At 59.2% G+C, this 19745-nt stretch overlaps 2 protein-coding genes across 2 annotated transcripts; one reads left to right on the top strand and one right to left on the bottom strand.

The window, feature by feature from the left end:
- Nucleotides 1–7991: 7991 nt before the first annotated feature.
- Nucleotides 7992–11601, bottom strand: SNCB (synuclein beta). Its single transcript, XM_031597915.2, has 6 exons — nt 11245–11601; nt 10979–11106; nt 10197–10235; nt 9800–9918; nt 8969–9058; nt 7992–8765 (listed from the first exon to the last, which is right to left on the bottom strand). The coding sequence occupies exons 2-6, from the start codon at nt 11097–11099 to the stop codon at nt 8733–8735; spliced, it is 402 nt and encodes a 133-aa protein (XP_031453775.1). The 5' UTR covers nt 11100–11106; nt 11245–11601; the 3' UTR covers nt 7992–8732.
- A 2445-nt stretch (nt 11602–14046) lies between these two features.
- Nucleotides 14047–16259, top strand: EIF4E1B (eukaryotic translation initiation factor 4E family member 1B). The gene is made up of 7 exons (XM_031597912.2): nt 14047–14124; nt 14239–14327; nt 14418–14513; nt 14610–14673; nt 14783–14896; nt 14971–15110; nt 15306–16259. Exons 1-7 carry the CDS (start codon nt 14107–14109, stop codon nt 15418–15420), a joined length of 636 nt encoding a protein of 211 aa, XP_031453772.2. The 5' UTR covers nt 14047–14106; the 3' UTR covers nt 15421–16259.
- Nucleotides 16260–19745: the final 3486 nt, after the last annotated feature.

Below are 19745 nucleotides of genomic sequence, written 5' to 3'. Positions count from 1 at the left end.
TGAGTAAGATGGTCCCCATTGCCTTGGCAACACACTCCCGCGCTCCCGGCTCGCAAGGAAGCCAGGCAGCTGCCTGAAAAGCGCATCCTCCCCGCGGGGAGGGGGCTGCGGGCGCAGGTAGCATGGCAGCCCCCTCCCTGTGCGACGCAGCCCTGCCTCCCACGCACACGGGCAGCGACACGTGAATGTAACAGCGTGCCCACACCACCTGGTCTGCGCCTGAACTGTTGGAGATGCCCTCGGTGCCGGACCCCGGGGCTCACAGGCAGGACCCGGAGCACGGCCAGAGAGCGGCAGGTGCCTGCACGGGGCCAGCAGGAGCTCTGGTAGTGCGTCCCTGCATGGCTCCCTGCCCATGTGCTGCCCCAGACACCTGACTCTGCAGCCCCCGCTCCTGACCTCACCCCCAAGGTGCCCCACCCTGATTGGCTCCACCCACCACGCCCCCACCACTCCACACCCCTCCTCCCACCATAGACCCCGCCTCCTTTTCCCAGCTGCAACCAATCAGGAAAGCCTCGCAGCCACTTCACACAGCGCCCTCTGGTGGCCACCCTGCCACGGCTCAGCCAATCAGAGAGCTGCTTGCTCCGACACAATCCTCGGCAGGCGCAGCTGCCATGTTGAGGCAATGGAGGGGCTAGGGCAAAACCAGCGCTGGTTTTGCTGCTTTCCCCCTCAGCCCCCTGCAGCTGTCAGCATGTGGCCTTCCCTACATCCCTCTGACCCAAGCACCCCATGCTCCCTGAGGGCGGCGGATCACATCTAACCCTGTCCTGCAGCAGTATGGCTGCTCAGAGCCCGAGGGGGCTCAGCCCCATCCCTCAGCAGGTGCTGGGCTGTGCTATCAGAGCTCCCCACAGCAGCCCCGTGCCTGCAGGATGGCTGCCTGTTAGGAAATCGCTGTCTGGAGGAACAAACCCAGCTGAATGATTTCTGATCACCTATTGTGACGAGATGCTGCCGCTTCAGAAGATTCAAAGCCTCTCCTCCATCTCCTCTGTGCCGTTTGTGGCAGGATGGCAGGCGCTCTGCCTTTCTTCTCTCTCTTTTCCCAGGGGTTCGTTTCAGCAGTTCAATCGGTGTCGGTGAAGTAAAAGCCCTGGCTGCATTAATGACATACAAATGTGCCGTAGCAGAGAAGTACAAGAGGAATGCAAAGCTCGTGGTGAATTGGGCATGGGATGGGGTTGTGGTACAGTGAGTCAGAAAAGCTTGTTAGGGGCTTTGAAAATCAGAAGAGCCCTAGGAGTGCAGGATGTTCCTTTGGGCACAGATGTGCGAGGGCAAGGCTGGCTGCAGAACACAGCACGGGGCTGCGGGACGCTGGCGTTCAGCAGGGAGCGGCAGGCATTGAGCTTCTCACATGCAGGCTCCGTGTTGTCATGGATTCGGCTCTGCTGCTGCTGGCTGTGACAGGCTCAGGGCCCACATCCTGCCCCGGCTTCGGATCTGCTCCGCGCAGGTCACACAGCATTAGGGGGGAGCTGTGTGCGGCAGGGGGATCCGCGCAGATCCGCCTCATCAGGTCTCCTCCAGATGTTCCTTTTGGGGGTGCCATGGATGCGAGGCCTGATCCCAGGAAACGCTCCCTGAGTTCACCCCCTCCTTCCCCTGCTGACGGCCCATAACTCATGCTCCATTTGCACAGCCCTTCCTCTCTGTGTGTCACTGTGATGCACTCTGACAGGCGGGGAGAAGACGTTTGTGGTGAGTAGCGCTCACCCAGCCACTGTGAAAAGCAGCTCGGGGTGGGGGAGCGGGGTGGCGAACTCTGATTTATGGTTCGGTGCATGCGGGCAGACACATGCTGAAAGAGATGCTCCTGTGCCGCCTGCTGTGCTGGGGGAAGGTGCAAATCAGAGAGGGGCTGGGAGGGGAGGGGGCAGAGGGACCAGGAGATCACACATCTCTTTGTTGATACAGCAAGGGCTCTCAGCTGCTGTGAATTAACTCCCTGCAGGCAGCAGGCAGGGAAGGGTTCTATACCTTGGGGCCTATAGTTACAACTGTGTTTTAGTGTTATTGCGCTAAAAGGAATGTGAGCTGGAGAAAACAGTGAGACATTTTACTGTAGAGGTGAGCAAAAAGGGACCTATAGGTGAGTGGTTGTGTCCCCATTGTGTAAGAAGTGCGTGATTTGCAGGCAGAGGAGCAGACAGCAGCTGCCTGGCTGGGCAGCACACAGGGACCACTGCTCAGGCACTGCCTATCAGCAGTAGTGCATCTGGTCACTGATCTGCTGCTCTGCTGTCACTTCACTGCTTTCTCTACCTCGGTTGTGAATCTGCAGCAGGGAGGGCCTCGTGCAGCACCAAGCACAAGAGCTGGCTCAGGCTGTGCTGTTGGTCAGAGTCTGGCCTGGCTACTGTCCTTGATTCCTGCTGGCACTCACAGTTGCAAGGAGAATGAATGTTTCTCTATCACATGTGATAGGAGGAAGGAATGTTTCTCTATCACATGTGATGGAGAGCTCAGCAGGTGCCAGTCACGAGGCAATAAATCTTTACATTCTCTTGTTTGCTTGAAAGTTGAGAAAGGACGTGGCAAAGACTGCAAAAAACCAAAGATGCTACTGCCTGATTGAAGCTGGGAGCATCCTGATGTATGGGCAGCACCAGGTTTTGGATGCACACTCTTTAGTGTGCCCAAGAACGTGGTCAGCCTATGGAAACCATCTGGCTGTACACATGCCATGGGTTGGAGCAAAGTATTTGAACTGCAAAGGCAGGAATTGATAGATTTTTCCACCTCCACGGGGCCCAGGACTTATGTACTGGTCCCTGATGTCAGTACCAGGGAACAGAAGATGTCCTGGATAGCTGACACCTACACCCATATGCTGGGGTACTGGGTAAGCTCCGACACTGCTGGTTTGGAGCTCAGGATGCTGTGGGTGCGAGGAGGGTTTGTGCACAGGGACCCTTGTCAGCGAGATGCGCTAGTTTAACTGAGGCTTAGGGCTAGGAGAGGGAAGCTGAAACTTGGGAAATGCACTTGTTAACTAACGGTACTTATCTAGAGGATTTGGACCAGGGGACACCTTAATTTTTGCTCTTCCCTAACCAGCCTCACAAGCCTGTGTTAGCGGGAGCTCCATCAGCCAGAGAGGGGGTCCATGGCTGACATTCCACCACTGGGTGCTGGATGCTGCAATGGCAACAAGAACAACATCACCATCATGGTCTATGTGGACTGCAACAGCCTGAGCCCTTGCTTGCCTGGCAAGACCTTTGTGCTGCAAGTAAGCATGCAGCCCAGCTCTGAAAGAAAATGCTTCTTTCTAACACTGTTTCATGTGAGAACTTGCAGCCTCAGCTCCCGCAGATGAGAGCTGAGAGCAGCTGAGAGCTACAGTGTTGCCTAAACATCATCCCAAAACTCTTGTCACCCTGGGAGGCCAGGCCTTTATACCCTCCTGCGAGAGGATCCATACCATGGGGTGCTGACCCACACTGGTGGTGGCACTTCGAGGTTGTCCTCTAACATCCTCTCTCCTTTCAGAAGCACTGCTGTTAGTGTCCCACAAGGAGATGTCCCATGCCTGCTGTGCACATGCAGGGGTCTCAGCACCAGGTCTCCAGCGCTGGCCCATCCTCTGTTTGCACAACAGCTGTTCCTACAAATAAAACCTCTGTAAGGTTTTGAGCAGAGGAACTTGCGGTAGCAGCTGGAACTCCTGTGAGCAACATTTTAGATATGGTGCACACAGAGGTTCAGGGGTGCAGCACTGTTCACGCTGTGCAGACATTTCCACAGTTTCTCTGCAGCTATCCAATATAAAACACTCAAAATGGAAGCTGTGACTGACACTGGTGTGTGCATTAGCAGAGAGCAAGCAGTAGGCTGCTGAGCTCTGCTGGACTGGGTGGAGAGAGCTGGCATCTCCACACCACATTACCCACTGCAAAGATCCTGATTGTGGGTGCAGCCCCCATCTATTGGGGTGCCCAGGCAAGCACTACCTGGAGATAGCTGGCTGGGAGCTCAGAGGGCCAGAACTGCTTCTTCCTCTGCATCCAGGAAGGGCTTTCCCTTCCCTGCAGCCAAGGCTTGCTGACAGCTGCAGGGAAGTGCTTCCCCCTGCTGCAACTCTAGCAGCTGCTGCTCTCTGCCAGCCACTGCTGCCCAAACGCTTGCTGTTCACCACCCGTGATGCCTGCAGCTTAGCCAACTGCATATCCCGCTGAGCTCACTGCTCTTTGGAGGTGGAAAAAAACTGAAAGCCATGAAATGAAAGTCTCATCTGAGTCCAGCACCAGGAGCTGGCGGTAGGGTGCTTTCCTCCGAACACTCCTCATCACAGCTCCCTGCTGCGCAGGAGGTTTTGGACTGCTCACCATCCTGCCTTTCTCACTCCTGCCCTTCCCCTGCATCCCCCTGATGGCTGATGTGGCAGAGGATGAGAAAGATGGAGTCCTTGGCTACTTGTGTGTAACATTTTGCTCGTTTGGAGGTTTTTGTGTCTTAGGAAACAACACTGCTTTTAAGAGCTGCAGCAAGCTAGCAAGTGCTTTGGGGCAGACAGTACAAAATCATCTGTTCCCATAACAAGAAAATCATCTGTTCCCATAACAAGAACCATGCTACCACTATGGCCCTTGTTCATGCTGGTGCTGCAGCACCCGTCACTGTGAGGTGCTGGAGGGTTGCTCAGATTGTGCCTTGGTGCTGCACAATGGGTTGTTTCTCGCTGCATCTGTTTCCTATTGAGATCAGCTCTCAGAAGCTGAACAGCGTGCCGTGCTTGGAACATCACATCCAGGAGCACTGGAGGTGATGAAAGCAGGCTGAGCTGGAAGCCCCTGTCCCACAGGGTCTGCTTTTCATGATCCTGTAACTTGCTAAGGCAGCCTCTGTCCTGACAGCTCCTAGCCTGCACTGAGCCAAAACATTCACTGTGGGCTCCTAGATCAGGGTTCCTACTTCTGTATCACAGTTTAAGTTCTTGGGGAGGGATCTGTTGCCAGAGGGTCAGTTTTCAGTGTTTGTCCCCATGACTTCCCTCTCCCCAGAGCCATGCCTGCTCCCTGTTGCTGCAGGGCTTTAGCAGTGTGGGGGTGCACACGTTGTACCCGCTCCACTTTGGTGCCTACTGTATCTGTGCTGGGGAGACAGATAGATTAAGCCATTTACAACCCCAGTGGGATCAACCCCAAGGAGCTAGAAGGCTATGAGAAGGTAAGTTGAGCCCAGCCTGTTTTCTCAGCACAGAGTGATGATTGGTACAAGCAAAGGTACAGACTGCCCATGCCATGTGCTCCCAGCAGGCCCAGTGTCACCTGGGGACCTGCACTACTGTGTGCAAGTGACAGCAGCCCAGCTATAACTTCACTTTGGGCACTCCACAGCCCAGGGAGGTATCTCATCATTTCACTGACAACTCACTCACTGTGCCAGAGGAACAGAAAGTGAGGAAGAGGTGGCAGGTCACGTAACTGAGGGGAAGAGGAGAGCCAAGCCTTTCCCTTTGATGACAGGAGCAAGGATCACTGAGTGACCTTGGCTGGCTCTTCTGGCATCCTCAGTCTTTCTTTTAGCAGATCCTTTCCTTAGGGCAGAGAACATGATATCCTTGAAGGTACTGGGAGTCACTCTGTCGACTGACACTGAAAATTGGGGACTGCAGATAAGAGTGAGCAAAGCAGGGAGCTGCTACAGAAACAAGCTTCTACCCTTTGCTGAGAGCTCCAGGGAACTTAATGGACAGGGCATGCTGGAACCTGGGACTCTGACACAGCCAAGGTCTTTTGCAGCTTGAGCCATTAATCATTCTGTGCAAAATATGAGGTCCGAGCATCTGCTGCCCCACAACAGCTCAAGTGAGGAGGCAAGCACTCAGACCCTTGCCCCTAGGAGTGACCTGATGGGAGGATAATGGCAGCGGGGAACGAGCCTGTCCCTGTTTTTTTCTTTTGTTTCTTCTTTTCCTGTCTGCTCTGCTTGAGCTCTCCAATCATTGGAGAGCTCTCCAATCATCGAAGCCACCAACAGCTCCACTACACCAGAAGCACATGACAAATTCCTGTGAAGAGATATACTTGTCATCCAGTATGTCCATCTCCAAACACATAGGGGGATGGCAGGCTTGTGGCTCTTAGGGCCACATGGTGCTGTCAGCTGCACTGATGTGGATCCAGCCTGGCTCTGACAGGCTCTGACAGCAGGCAACATTAATGGTGCTGTTTCAGTTGTTTCCTAACTTACTCCAGCTCCTGAGCAAATCCTAGGAGCTCAGCTTGCTGCTTTGCCTTCTGAACCCTCCCCGTTTTTGTCTGTAGGCAGTGGCAGACCACAGGGCTTGCAGCCGTCATCAGTCTGTCCTGCAGTTGCTGATGGGCCAACAGCAAACCATGTCACATTGCATGGAGCATCACAGCAGCTGGTGTTCTGTCAGAGCCACTGCAGTTCTAGGATTTAGCTTTCCCAGCAACCTCAGGACTGTCCCTGAGGGCAGGCATGGCCCAAGGCTGATGAGAAGACTCCCAGATCAGTTGTGGGTCTCAGGGTTATTCTAAGCAGCAAATCTAGAGCGTGTACTGCCTGTGGCAGGACATCTGTGTGAATGCAGGTGGGGTGACTGTATCCCTCTTTGAGTGGCTGAAGAACCTGAACAACATTAGCTATAGCTGCCTCACTTTGAGCAGGAGTCCAGCTACTGCCTCCTGCAGTCATTGCAGCATGGCCTGGAGCAGTGCTTTGACAAAGCCTACTGTGGTATAATCCCTTCTGTCCCATTGCCTGAGTTGTAGGCTTGTGTGGCTGTAAATGCTCCTACCACAGTGGCCCTGTTCATCCAGCAAGGGCAGTCTGTGGGACAGCTGGGTGTTTGCAGTGTCACATTGCTGTGGGTGAGCTTGGAGTGGGCCAAGGCAGTGCCTGGCTGGGACAGGGCATGTGGGGCTGTGTTTCTCTTGCAGACTCAGTGAGTGCCGCCAGGCCAGTTGAGTGTGCCAGAGGCTAGTCATAGAGTAGTCCCAGCCTGGCTCTGGGGACACAGCCCAGCTGGCTCAGGGGGTGCCACCAGCCTCCCACACCAACCTGCAGAGTCTGTCACGCTTTCAGCCACTGCCCACATCCACTTCCACTCTGAAAGCTGCACTCCCAGCTTTGCTTAGGGAGCCAGCCCTGCCAGTGTTAGGGAGAGCCCATTTGCACCATTTAATGACGTGTCCAGCAGTGCCCAGTGGGTGCTGCAGGTGCTGCTGCAGCTGGTGCAGACACAGGGAGCAGAGCCAGGAATTTGCAGGCATCAGCAAATCTGTTGTGTGTCCGTGCTGACTGCTGCAAGCTTCAGTTCACCAGTAAATTTGGCAAGGGAGTACAGTAGGGGAAGGCTCTGCACAACCTCTCTACTCTGTGCTGCCGCCAAGGGGCTGCAGACAGGCTGGGGACCCAGGCTGGGTTGGGGCCCTCATGGTGGTCACATTGCAGCTGGGAGACACATGTATCTGCCACGTCCTCAGTGCCCCAAGGGGAGCAGGGAAGCATAGGAAGGTTCCCCTTTGCTCTATGTTTCTAGCACAAAGATCAAGGCACATCTTTAGGAGGCACCTCACATACAGCAGCACATCCTGCTGCTCTGGGCAGATATGAGCCTGCAGGAAGAGCACTGTGCCCAGTGCCTGAACCCCCTTTGCTAGCACAGCCTGTGTCTGCTGGCAGCAGCAGGGGCAGAGCTGGGAGGGAACCAGGGCTCGAGGCCAGGACTGTGTCCATCCTCCTCCTGCCACAGGGTCCTTGGCCCCAGAGGGTCCCCTCCTTTTGCCTGCAGACTGCAGAGTCATGGAGACAGGTGGCACAGGGACACTGCCTTTGTCCCCAGCTCAGAGTGTGCTATCTGCTGCCACAACAGCAGCAAGCAGACAGGAGAGTTTGGTCTCCACGAGGACCTGCTCTCACCCCAGCCTCGCACTCTTTCTCCCTCAAACCCGCACCCACCACCAAAGCGGGGAACAGACCAAGGGACCCCACAACCAGCACCAGGGGGCTACAGACAAGAGTTGGCTTTATTCATGGACACGGTGGCAGCTGTGTCACTGGCAGCTGCACTCGTATTGCACATCCAGCAACGAGGGCGGGGGGATATCCATGCCACGTCACAACACAGCGTCAGCACTACAGGACCTCGGGGAGGGTGCAGGCACCGTCTCCACCCAGCAGGCTGGGGAGCGGGCTTGGACACCGAGGGCTCACAAAGGCAAAAGACCCGTCCACCCATAGATAGAGATAGATATATATAAAAAAAAAAAAAACTAAAAAAAAAAACCCAAAAACAGTTCCACGATGACCAGAGCAGAACCACAGGGACACGCATGCAAGCAAAATGTACAGCAGCCCGCGCGCAGGTAAACATGCTTTGTACACACACAGACACACCGGGACGCAGCCGGGGCTTACGGCGCTGGGAGGGAGACAGAGCTGTAAGCCCGGGCACCACAGACACTCGCACGCACATACACACAGCAGCCCCTGCGGGCAGTGCCCACGGCTTGGGCACACGCTGAGGCTGCAGGGCTCGGACACAGCGGGTTCTCACTGCTAGACACGGTACGGAGACATGGACATGGTCCCTTGGAACGGAACTGGAGGAAGAACTTGTGAGCGAACGGGGCAGGGGCAACCCTGCTCCTCCCCGGCACGTGGGCACTGGCTGGGGCCAGCTGGGGAGGAGCAGGGGGCTACCGGCGGTTCGTTGTGCTGCTGGTGGAAGAGGCAAGGACAGGGTTCCATTATGCCTCTGGCTCGTATTCCTGGTATTCCTCCTGCGAGACAGGAAAAGAAAGAGCAGTGAGAAGGCTCAGCTGGGACAGTCCCTGTGTCCTCCAGCATCACACCTGCCTGATCTCCAGGCTCCCTGCTCTGGGTGCTGGAGAGCTGGCAGGCTCTTGGCTCCACTCCTGACAGTGATGCCACCAAGGTGCTGAGCACAGCCTGCATCCCCTTCAGTGCCATCCTTTCCCCTCACCTGTGGGGACTCCTCGTAGCTCTCCCCCTCCGGCTCCAGCAGCGGCTCAACCAGCGGCTCTTCCACAGCCTCCTGTGCCACCTCCTCGGCCTGGGGGTGAAGCAGGTGGTCAGTTCCACGCATGCATCCCTCAAACGTCACCCTCCTGGGGAGGGGGCTACCGGGGGGACCTGGCAGGAACCAGCCACACGCCCACACGGGGTGGGATGGAGCCAGGACAGAATGATACGGGGCGAAGTGGGGGTGCTGGCAGGGCACCCGGTGCTCACAGCAGCACACCGAGCTGGGAAGGGACAGGAAAGCAAATGTGGAAGTGCTCATCCTTGCAATGCTCATCCCCAGGCAGGTGACACGTGCTGGCGCCTTGAGCCCCCCTCGAGCTGTCGGAGCATCCCGCATCCCGGGCGGGGCGGGTAACCCCTCCCCAGGGCCGGGCAGAGCGGCTGGAGGAGGACGGCCGGTCCCCCCGCGCGGCGGCGGTGCGTGCCGTGGCCTCATTTCTTCAGCTGCTGCTATTTTGGGCTAAGCTGGAAGCGAGCGGAACCCGCCGCCCCTCCCGCCCCAGCGCTCCCGCAGCTGTCAGGTCACCTCGCGGCGCAACGCGGCGATGCCGCCCCGCCGGCCCCGCGCCGCCATGCGGGGATCCACGCACGCACACGTCCGCAGCAGCCGCGCACGCAGCCGCCACGCGGGGGACCCTCCGTCCGTCCCCCCCGCCCCGGCCCAGGGCACGCTCAGATGGGGACCCTCCGGCAGCGCGCCGGGTGTCACCGGGGGGTCCCCGCGGAGAGAGGGGCGGTGCAGCGGTGTGCGGAGAGGGGTGGGAATCACCTTCAGGTCCGCGGGGAACTCCTCCTTCTTCACCAGCCCCGTGGCCGCCGCGATGTTGCCGGCGCCCGAGAACGCCGCTTCGCCCAGCTGGGACGCCTGCTCCTTCGCCTTCTCGGCCACTGCGGGAGCCGGGGGTGCGTGTCAGTGCCCCCCGAGCCAGGGAGAGGGGCCGGGGGGGCTGATGGCGAGTCAGGTGCAGGACCGGGCTCCCAACCTCCCTCCCCCCCTCCGTGCCCGGGGCCGCGGCTCTGCAGCTGGGCACGGAGTGCGGGCGGCGCCGCAAATCCTGTGTTGCGGGCCCCGTTATGTAAGTGGCTTTAGCCGGGTGACATCAGCCCCTCGCTTAGCCCCGACCCGGTTAGCACGGCCGCGCTCCCGGGGGCAGGAAGGACCGTACCTGAGGTGACTCCTTGCACCACGCCTTGGGTTTTGCTCCCTGGGGGTAGAAAAAAAAAAAGAGAGAGACGGGGGTCAGTGCACCCCGCGCTGAGCAGCCCCCGATTCCCCGCAGCCCACGGGAGGGCTTGGGAGGGCTGCCGGATACCGGCGGGTCCCTCCTGCGGGACGGGGGCTGTGCTGCTGCACGGGGAGGCCCGGAGATGCGGACAGCTCTTCTGCGGCACGGGGCCCCCGGGCACCCCAGGGCCCCCGCCTGGGGCAGCGCCCCGGACACGGCGAGCCCCGCTCGGCACCGCTCCACCCCTCGCCCAGTGGGATGGAGCAGCACCCAGTTCCGAGCAGCCCGAAGCCGCAGCCCGGCTGCACCATTCACCCATATGTACTCCGGGGCACGAATTCTCCCGGGAGGGACAAACGGATCCCCGGCATTTCCGCTCCAAGCCGGGCACATCTCAGCGCATCCCACCGAGGCTCCCCGCAAGCGGTGCCCGAGCATCGCCGCAGCCCCGTGGCGCCTCCGCTGAGTCCCGGAGCGTCCTCGGCGTAGAGCCGCGGGGGTCCCAGCCGCGGGGTCCCACCCCTCTGCTCCCCCTCCGCCCCATCCCCGCCGGCAGAGCGCTGCGGACGGAGCTCCCCGGTGCTGCCGGGGACGGGTGGCGAGAGCCGGGGGTACGGGGACAGGTGGGGACAGCAGGGGGATGGGCGGGAAGATGCAAGGGCAAATGCGGGAGGACGCAAGGACGGGAGGGGGGGGGACACGCAGGCCGGGTCGGCCCTTACCGACATAGAGGACCCCTTCCTTAGTCTTCTCGGCGGCCTCAGCCACCCCCTGCTTGGTCTTCTCGGCGGCGGCGACCACCCCCTCCTTGGCCTTGGACAAGCCCTTCATGAACACCTCCATGGCGGCTCTGCGGGGAGAGGCCGCACGGCTTCACCCCGGCCCGGCGCCCGCCCGCCTCGCGCATCCCCGCGCCCTTGATACCCGCCCCGCCCCGCACCGCCGCCCCCCGACCCCGCACCGCCCCGCTCCCGCCGCGCTGCCCGACCTGGCTCGGTGGCGGGCACACGGGCACGCGGGCACACGGGGACGGGCGGGGCGCGGCGCGGGCCGGGCCGAGCCGGGCCGGGCTGCGGCGGGGCGGGCTCAGTGCGGCTGTGCCGGAGCCGCGCTGCGCTGCGCTGCGCCGTGATGCGCCGTGATGCGCGGGGGGGACCGCGCCGTGCGAGCTGAGCCGTGCTGGGCAGCCGTGCACGGCTGAACCGTGACGTGCTGAACCGTGCTGAACCGTGCCAAGCCGAGCAGTGCCGAGCCGTGCCGAACCGAGCCGAGCCGAGCCGAACCGTGCCGTGCCGTGCCGTGCCGAACCGAGTCGTACCGGGCCGAACCGGACCGTGTACGGGGATGTACTGCCCCCGTGTGGTGAGGTACAAGGGTGGCCAAGCACGGCTCTGCCCGATCTTGGCATGGCTTTCCTCGGAATAGTTCAGAACATCACGTTTTGGCAAGTCATGGCTTGGCTCAGCTCCACACGGCTCGGCGTGACTCAGCCCGGCCCAGCACACTACGGTATGCCATGGAACGGCTCGTGTTGGCTCGGCACATCTTGGCAAGGCTCAGTTTGGCTCAGCTTGGTTTGGCATGGTTTGGCACAGAATGGCTCTGTGCAGTTGAACATTTGGCATGGCACGGCTCAGCTCAGCACAGTTCAGCCTGCTTTGCAATGCTTTGGCACAGTTTGCAAAGCATGCTGCACGCTTGGCAGATTTCAGCACAGCTCCTCATGCTCAGCATGCTTCAGCATGGCTTGGCTTGACACGGTTCAGCACATCTCAGTTCTGCACATTTTGGCATGGCTTGGCATGGTTTGACACAATTCAGCACAGTTTGGCATGGCTTGACACAGCTCAGTACTGCATGGCATAATTAGGCATGGTTTGGCTTGGCACAGCTTGGCATGGCTTGGCATGGATCAACACAATTTGGCACAGTTTGGCTTGGCTCATTTTGCCAAGGTTTGGCACAGCTTGTGACACTCAGCATGGTTAGATATGGCTCGGCTCGACACAATTCAGAACAGTTTGGCAGAATTGAACACAGCTTGGCATGTTTTGGCACAGTTCATCATGGTTCAGCTTGGCACAGTTTGACACATTTTGGCACATTTCTGCATGGCTCAACACAGTCTGGCTCAGCACAGCATGGCACACTTTGGCACAGCTTGGCACAGCTCAGCACAGCTCATCATGGCTCAGCACAGCTTGGCACAGTTCAGTACAATTGGGCACGTTTTGATATAACTCAACATGGTTCAGCACAGTTTGGTATGGTTTGGCACAGTTTGGCATAGTTCAGCACAGCTCAATACAGTTTGGCATGGTTCAGCACAGTTCAGTATGCTTCAGCACTGTTCAGCTTGGCTTGGCCCTGCACCTTTTTGCATGTCTTCGGCATGGTTTGGTACAGCGCCTTTCAGCATGGCTTGGCACAGCTTGGTACTGCATGGCTCAGTGCAGTCTGGCTCAACATGGTTCAGCATGGCTCAGCTCTGCATGTTTCAGCAGGGCCAGCACAACTGGGCACAGGTGGGCACAGTTTGGCACAGCTTGACACAGCTGGTCAAGATTTGGATCAACATAGCTCAGCTCAGTTTGGCATGCTTCAGCACGGCCCGGCACTGTTGGATATGGCTCCACACAGTGTGGTACGGCTTGGCACGGCTTGGCATGGTTTAGCACTGCTCCGCTTGGGGTGGTTTGGCATGGCTAGGCTTGACACTGCTCAGCACAGCTTGGAACGGGACATTTAAATACAGCTCAGCTCAGCATGACTCAGCACAGTTAGGCACAGATTGGCACGATTCCGCATGGCTCAGCTCTGCACATTTTGGCATAGCTCAGCACAGTTTGGTACAATCTGGCATGCTTTGGCATGGCTAGACACATCTGGGCACAGCTTGGCTTGGAAAGTCTCAGAGCAGTTTGTCATACCGTGCTGCACTTTAGCACAACACAGCACAGCTTGGTACAGTTTGGCACTTTACAGCTCTGCACATTTTGGCATGGCTCAGCATAGTTTGGCATGGTTTGACCTGGCCCACTTGCATGGTTCAGCATGGCTCAGCTCAGCATGGTTTGACATGGCACAGTTCTGCACATTTCAGCATGGCTTGGCACAGTTTGGCACGGTTGGGCATGTCTTGGCATGGTCTGGCACAGTTTGGCAGATTTCAGCACAGCTCCTCATGCTCGGCATGCTTCAGCATGGCTTGGCTTGACACGGTTCAGCACATCTCAGTTCTGCACATTTTGGCATGGCTTGGCATGGTTTGACACAATTCAGCACAGTTTGGCATGGCTTGACACAGCTCAGCACTGCATGGCACCATTAAGCATGATTTGGCTTGGCACAGCTTGGCATGGCTTGGCATGGCTTAGCACAATTTGGCACAGTTTGGCTTGGCTCATTTTATCAAGGTTTGGCACAGCTTAGCAAGGTTTGGCATTGTGTGGCATGGCTTGGCATGATACGGCTCAGTACAGCTCACCTCCTCATGGCATGGTGCATTTTGTTACAGTTTGGCACAGCAGCTTTCAGCACAGCTCAGCACAGACCCAGCCTCTCTCTACCATTTCCTTACTCCTGATCCTATCCCTTGCCCCACTGCACCCTGTTCCCATCCCATGCCATCCCTGTCCCATATTCCAGCCTATCCCTCTGCTATCCCTCTCCCCCAAACCAATCAACACATTCTGGTCCGGTCCTGTCCCATTACATCCCCACTTCCTGCCCCTGCCCTGCCCCCTCCCTACAGGCTCCACACCCTCTCCCCAGCTGCAGCAGGGCCTTTATCCCACCCACCTGAAAGCCCTTAAAAGCACAGGGTGGGAATAGGGCTGTGTTGGTTGGGATGGCTTCAGGGGAGCAGGTGGGTGCTCTCTTGATCCCACAGTTTCTATGAGACTGGGGTGGGCAGTGGGCACTTGGCAGTTTTGACTTGTGGGGCTGTGCCCCTATTGGGGTGGCTGTGCTGTTTCCCCAGAGGAGACAGGAGGAGCGGCGCAGGCGCAGGGCTCAGCAGCAGGAGCTGCAGGTGGCAGAGAGCCTGGGCAAGCACCCACTGCACAACAGGTATGTGGTACTTGCTGTGGGAAGCATCCCAGCACCAGATGGGTGTCTGGAATGGGGTCCAGCCCAGCTGACAGCCCTGTTGTCCTTCAGGTGGGCCCTGTGGTTCTTCAAGAATGACAAGAGCAAGATGTGGCAGGCCAACCTGCGCCTGGTCACCAAGTTCAGCACGGTGGAGGACTTCTGGGCGTGAGTGCCATCCCCACTCTAGGAGGTTTGGGGTCTGGAGACTTGGGTGTCTGTGGGGCACCTCCTCTCACTGCTCTCCCTATGTCTCTGCTGCAGGCTGTACACCCACATCCAGCTGGCCAGCAAGTTGACGTCAGGCTGTGACTATTCCCTCTTCAAGGTGTGACAGCCATGCACCCCAGTACCATGAGGCACAAGGTGCTGCTTGGACCCCATCCCTGTGCCCCAAGCTGGCCATGGCCGTTGTGACCATTCCCTCTCTGTCCCAGGATGGCATCGAGCCCATGTGGGAGGACAGCCAGAACAAACGCGGTGGGCGCTGGCTCATCACCCTCGCCAAGCAGCAGAGGCACACTGAGTTGGACCGCTTCTGGTTGGAGACGGTGCGTACCGGGCCGGGGCAGCGCCATCCCCCTGCTGCAGTCCTGAGCCCAGCCTGGGGTCCTTCTCCCCGCAGCTCCTGTGTCTCATCGGGGAGATGTTCGACGAATACAGCGATGAAGTGTGCGGGGCCGTCATCAACATCCGTGCCAAGGGGGACAAGATCGCCATCTGGACCCGGGAAGCGGAGAACCGGGAGGGGGTCACCCACATCGGGTAATGCGGTACGGGGGGTTGGGAGGGGCGGGGCGGCTCCTGGTGGGGCTGACCCATGGCGGTGGGGCTGTTCCCGTGGCTTTGCTCTGAGCTCATTCTCCTCTATGGAGCAGGGGCTGGTGCGGAGATGGGCGCTGGGACTGGGTGGGCGATGCTCGCCGTTCTGCAACACACACACACACCCCTCTCCCATAGGCGCGTCTATAAGGAGCACCTGGGGCTGTCGCAGAAGGTGGCCATCGGGTACCAGGCGCACGCGGACACGGCCACCAAGAGCGGCTCCCTCACCAAGAACAAATTTATTGTGTGAGCATGGCGGGGAGCGGGATCCCGCTGCTCCCCACAATGAATGGCTGCAGCTCAGCGGGCTCCGTGTGTGCTGGTGTTGTGGGGGGTGCGGGGAGGGCTGCTGCTGGGGGCTGTCCCCGTGTCACCACCCGCTCTCGGGTTGTTTCCCGACACGGGGGAGGCAGCCTTCGGCTGACCGCGAAGCCGGGGCCGATTTCAGGGGCTGCAGTGCTGCAGTGCCGGCCCCGAACCACGCGGTGGTGCCGCCCGCCCGTGGCTGGCTGTGGGGCGGCGGGGATGGAGCGGGGGGGGGGGGGGGGGGGTGGTTCTGCTGGTGCTGAGCTCCATCTCACGCGGCGTTAATGGCCCTTTGTGGCCCCAGGAATGGCAGCGTGGAGGGGTGCGGGATGGGGGCTGCCGCCCTTTTACACAGCGCGGCCACCCTACAACTCCCCTTGTTATGGGGCTGAGCCCCAGTGCCTGCTGCCCATTCTGCCAGATTCCCCTCCCCCTTGTCCCGAGGCCATGCCGCCGTTCCTTCACCCCTAATCTGAGGGCAGCGAGGGGGCCGTCCACATGGGGACCGTGGGTGCATAGGAGCTGTGCCCTTGGGGTGCTCCCATTGCATCGCAGCAGGAGGGAGGCTGAGGGTACCCAGGTGGGCAGTAGGCTGCCACAAGCTGCCGTGGTTTATTACCATTTGCATGCAGCTGTTGCAGGGCTCCATTTGACTGGGGAAGTGATAGGGCCATCACTTTCCCTGGCTTTGTGGGCTGCTACCAGCCCTGCCTTTGAGGGTCCACACCTGGTGCCCACTCTTTGGACGTGTAATGGGCTCCTTACTTACTTATCCTTAGCTTCTGCAACCCAAATCACTGGGGAGGTGGAGGGGGGCACAGCAAGGTGAAGAGGCACTTGGCCCCCCCCCCCCAGATGGATACAGGGCTGGCCAAGGGCCACCTAGATAGAGCAGCATTGCTGAGGCTGCCCCTCCAGGCAGTGTCACACCAGGCAGCTGTCCCCTGTGGCAGCTGCACTGGAGGCCCTGTCAATAATCATAATTAAAAATTAATACTGATCGAAATGGAGAGGCAGATGGCAGCAGGGCTGTGGATGTTGGGGGGGGGGGGGGGGAAGGGTGCAGTGGAGCTGAGGATGCAGAGAGGACAAGGAGAACTGTGGGGCTGGGGTTGGGGATGATGGTCAGGATGCAGCCAGCACCCATCTCCTTGCTCCAGGGGCTGCAAGGATGCTCTGTGCTTCTGGGGGGTTTGGACTGTGGGCATGGCCAGTAGCCCCACGTTATCTCTGGAGTCCCTGTGGAGGACCATCACCCCTATTGCCCACCCCATCCTGGTGTGGGTGCAGGCTGAGCAGCAAGGCACGTGGCAAGGGGTACCCATGGTGAGGGGTACCAACAATTCACTGTTCCCATGACAACCTCCCCAGAGACGGAAGGTAGCGTGGGAGGAGGAGGAAGAGAGGGGCCCATGGACCCTCCCTGTTAACACTCCCACACACAGCAGAGGGGAGGGACTGCACCCCCATGCCCCATCCCAGGGTTTCAAGGCAGAGTTTGCGCATCAGGGCATGACCTGTGTTGTTTGCATGGAGGGATGGGCACAGAGGGGCCTGCATGGCAGGGAAGGGGTTAAGTGCCTGCAGGACTATCCTCGGTGCCAGAGGTAGAGGAGGGGCAGAGGGGGACAGCATCTCGTGCCCTGTGCTGCAGGGAAGCTGTACCTGAGAAGGGTCCCTCACTGTCACTTCTCATCTGCATGATGGCAGCAGCCGCGCTCCTGCAACACGGCTGAGCACTCTCCTTCCCCGCAGGGACAGGCTGGCACTTCCCCACTTGGCAGAGGCGGGTGGGGGGAGCGGGTGGGTGGTGTGGGGACAGGGACAGCAGCCACGTGGCTGGGGGGCCTGCAGGCAATGCTGTGGTGTAGCACTTCATAGGGCTGCAGAAGGTGTCCTTCCACCCTGACCCATGTCCTTATCACCATGGGGGCTTTGGGTTTGCTCTGCTGTCCCCGTGCAATGACCTCAATGTACCCCATCCTCACCAGGTGCTGTGCCTACAGCATGGCACGCGTGCAGCCCATGCCTTGGGGCACAATGGGACACTGCCCGTGGTACAGCCTCATCTTCTCCACTAGTGCCACCCCCTCGAAGGTTGCAGCTCACATCTCCCTGTGACACAGATGCAACTGAACAGCTTGGGAAGGGGGGGGGCTCCATTAGCACAGCCGTGTCCTCGCCGCATGGCACAGGGAACAGGGCTGCTGGCAGTGCCACGTGTGCCCGTCCTTTCCCTGTGTGCCCCCTGCTGTCCCTCAGTATGGGGCTGCTGTCACTGCAGCCTGTGCCCCCTCCCCCCAGCCCATCGCTGCACCCACTGGGAGGGCTGGGATTTCCCAAGCAGTCAATGCACCCATCGATTTCCGAGCGCTCTGCCGGCAGCTCTCCGACCGCCCCACTAATTAATTGCCTTTGTTGCTGCTGCGGGAGCGGTGGACAGAAGGGTGGCTGCACCCAGCCCTGGGATCAGCACCCATCAGACACGCACCCGACCCCATAGCGTGGGTGGGTCAGGAGGAGGGGCTCTGGGGGTTTGGGGCAGCCGGCTGCGGAGCCCTGCAGGGGTGTGGGGGCACTGCAGGGTGTTGGGGAGGAAGGGTAGAACCCCATCCTGCGCTCCGTCACACGCTCACGGCCGTGCCCGCGCCAGCTCCCAGCCACGCTCGGGGACGCTGCCTTTGTGCTGGGCTGTAATGAGATTTCTGCTTGGCTGCCTGGATAGAAAATCCGAGACGGAGGATGCAGAGAACCTCCGCCAGCCCTGGCAGCCTCCTGGTGCCGCCGGCTGTGAGGGACGTGCCCCCAGCCCCAGGCAGAGCACCCACTGTGCGGGGCTGTGCTGTGTGCCCCCTGGGTGCACAACCCGGCGGTTTTGCTGCCTTCTGCCCCTCTCCCCTCTGCCCCATCCCCTCCATCCCAGCCCAGGTGCTTCCTGGCGCAGTGTCACCGTGTCCCCAGGACCCATAGTGGCTGGGAATGGTGGCACCGGCGCCGCGCCTGGGTTCGTGTCACAGCCGGCTGTTTTCCAGCACAACAAATCCGTCTCCTGCAAAAGCAGCGAGTGCTTCCGTGGGCTGTGTGGGGAGGGTGGGTCGGGTGTGCCATGCCTTAATAGGGTCCTTCCCGCACCCAGTGTTAGACGCAGTTAATCTGCTCCTGCAAATGGCTAATTTTGAAAATCCTCTTACTAGAATTAGGTCCTCAACATCCATATTTATTTACTTTTCATTTTCATAATCTTCCTGTTCCTCGTGGATGGGATGAGCTCAGACTCCCAGCTCTGCATCCCAGCACCCCCATCACATGGGACAGGGCCGGGACATCCCATGCCGTGCCTTGCTGTCCCATGCTGTGCTCTGTGCTCTGTGCCCTGAGCTGTGACACACAGCACCACAGCCACGTCCTGCTCACCAGAGCCACACATTGCGCGCTGTTTGTTCGTCAGCACTTCTCTCTCTGTAACTCAATTAGAGGCAGGCGGCAGCTTCGTTAATACAATGGTGTTTAATATTCCAGTTCCTTAAATACCACGAATGGATGGGGAGGAAGCGCGAGGGCGATCCATTATACATGAGCTCAGGCATAGATATATTTCAGCATTTCAAGGGAGTGTGGGGAGCCTTGGTGCTGGCCATGGCACCAGGTCATGGGCAGGGCTGCACCTTGGCCACGTGGCACGTGATGAGGTCTGGTGATGTCCCCAGGGATGCAGCCATGGCCCTTGGGGACACCCAGTGCGATGCCATCAGCACCCGGGTGGCACTTTGCCCCAGCGCAGCTGCTCTTGGGCACCAGCCCTGGCACGTAGGCTGCAGCACACGGCTCAGCCATGACCGCGGCACACTGGAGAAAAGAATTAATTTTTAATTCCATCTTAATTACTCCGAGTAATAATCCATTTACAGTACCCGGGGGGGGCAGTACTTCCAGCATTTCCCCAGGGTACGGTGGCTGTGGGACACCCGTCCTGCTGTCCAGGCACTGGGCACTGAGCTCACTGTGTGGGGTGCCATGGGGACAGCCAAGGGGACACGGTGCTGTTCCCGAGGTGTGGCAGGGCAGCGGGGTTGCATCCAGCCTGTCCACCTCCTTGGCTTCTCCACAGCAAGAGGGAGAGCAAGCAGAATTGAAAGTGATCTCCCCAATCTGTATTAATTAGTGTCTATTAACTCGTCAGCGCGCCCAGCCGCTTCCCCAGTGACAGCTCTGCCACACAGGGCCACAGCGCAGGAGGGACATCGAGAGTGACAAGGGACACGTGCGGCA

This window comes from Phasianus colchicus, chromosome 15, assembly GCF_987193195.1.
Source record: "Phasianus colchicus chromosome 15, bPhaCol1.hap1.1, whole genome shotgun sequence".
NCBI lineage: Eukaryota > Metazoa > Chordata > Aves > Galliformes > Phasianidae > Phasianus > Phasianus colchicus.
Note: the sequence above shows the minus strand (reverse complement) of the source record. Positions and strands in the feature narration are given on the sequence as shown.

Coding starts and splice junctions, on each gene's coding strand:
- EIF4E1B (XM_031597912.2), top strand. Junction 14,328..14,417: donor AAGCACCCACTGCACAACAG/GTATGTGGTACT, acceptor GTTGTCCTTCAG/GTGGGCCCTGTGGTTCTTCA. Junction 14,897..14,970: donor ACCGCTTCTGGTTGGAGACG/GTGCGTACCGGG, acceptor TTCTCCCCGCAG/CTCCTGTGTCTCATCGGGGA.
- SNCB (XM_031597915.2), bottom strand. CDS start 11,099: ATGGAGGTGTTCATGAAGGGCTTGTCCAAGGCCAAGGAGGGGGTGGTC. Junction 9,059..9,799: donor AGTTCCCCGCGGACCTGAAG/GTGATTCCCACC, acceptor CTTCACCCCCAG/GCCGAGGAGGTGGCACAGGA. Junction 8,766..8,968: donor GCTACGAGGAGTCCCCACAG/GTGAGGGGAAAG, acceptor CCTGTCTCGCAG/GAGGAATACCAGGAATACGA.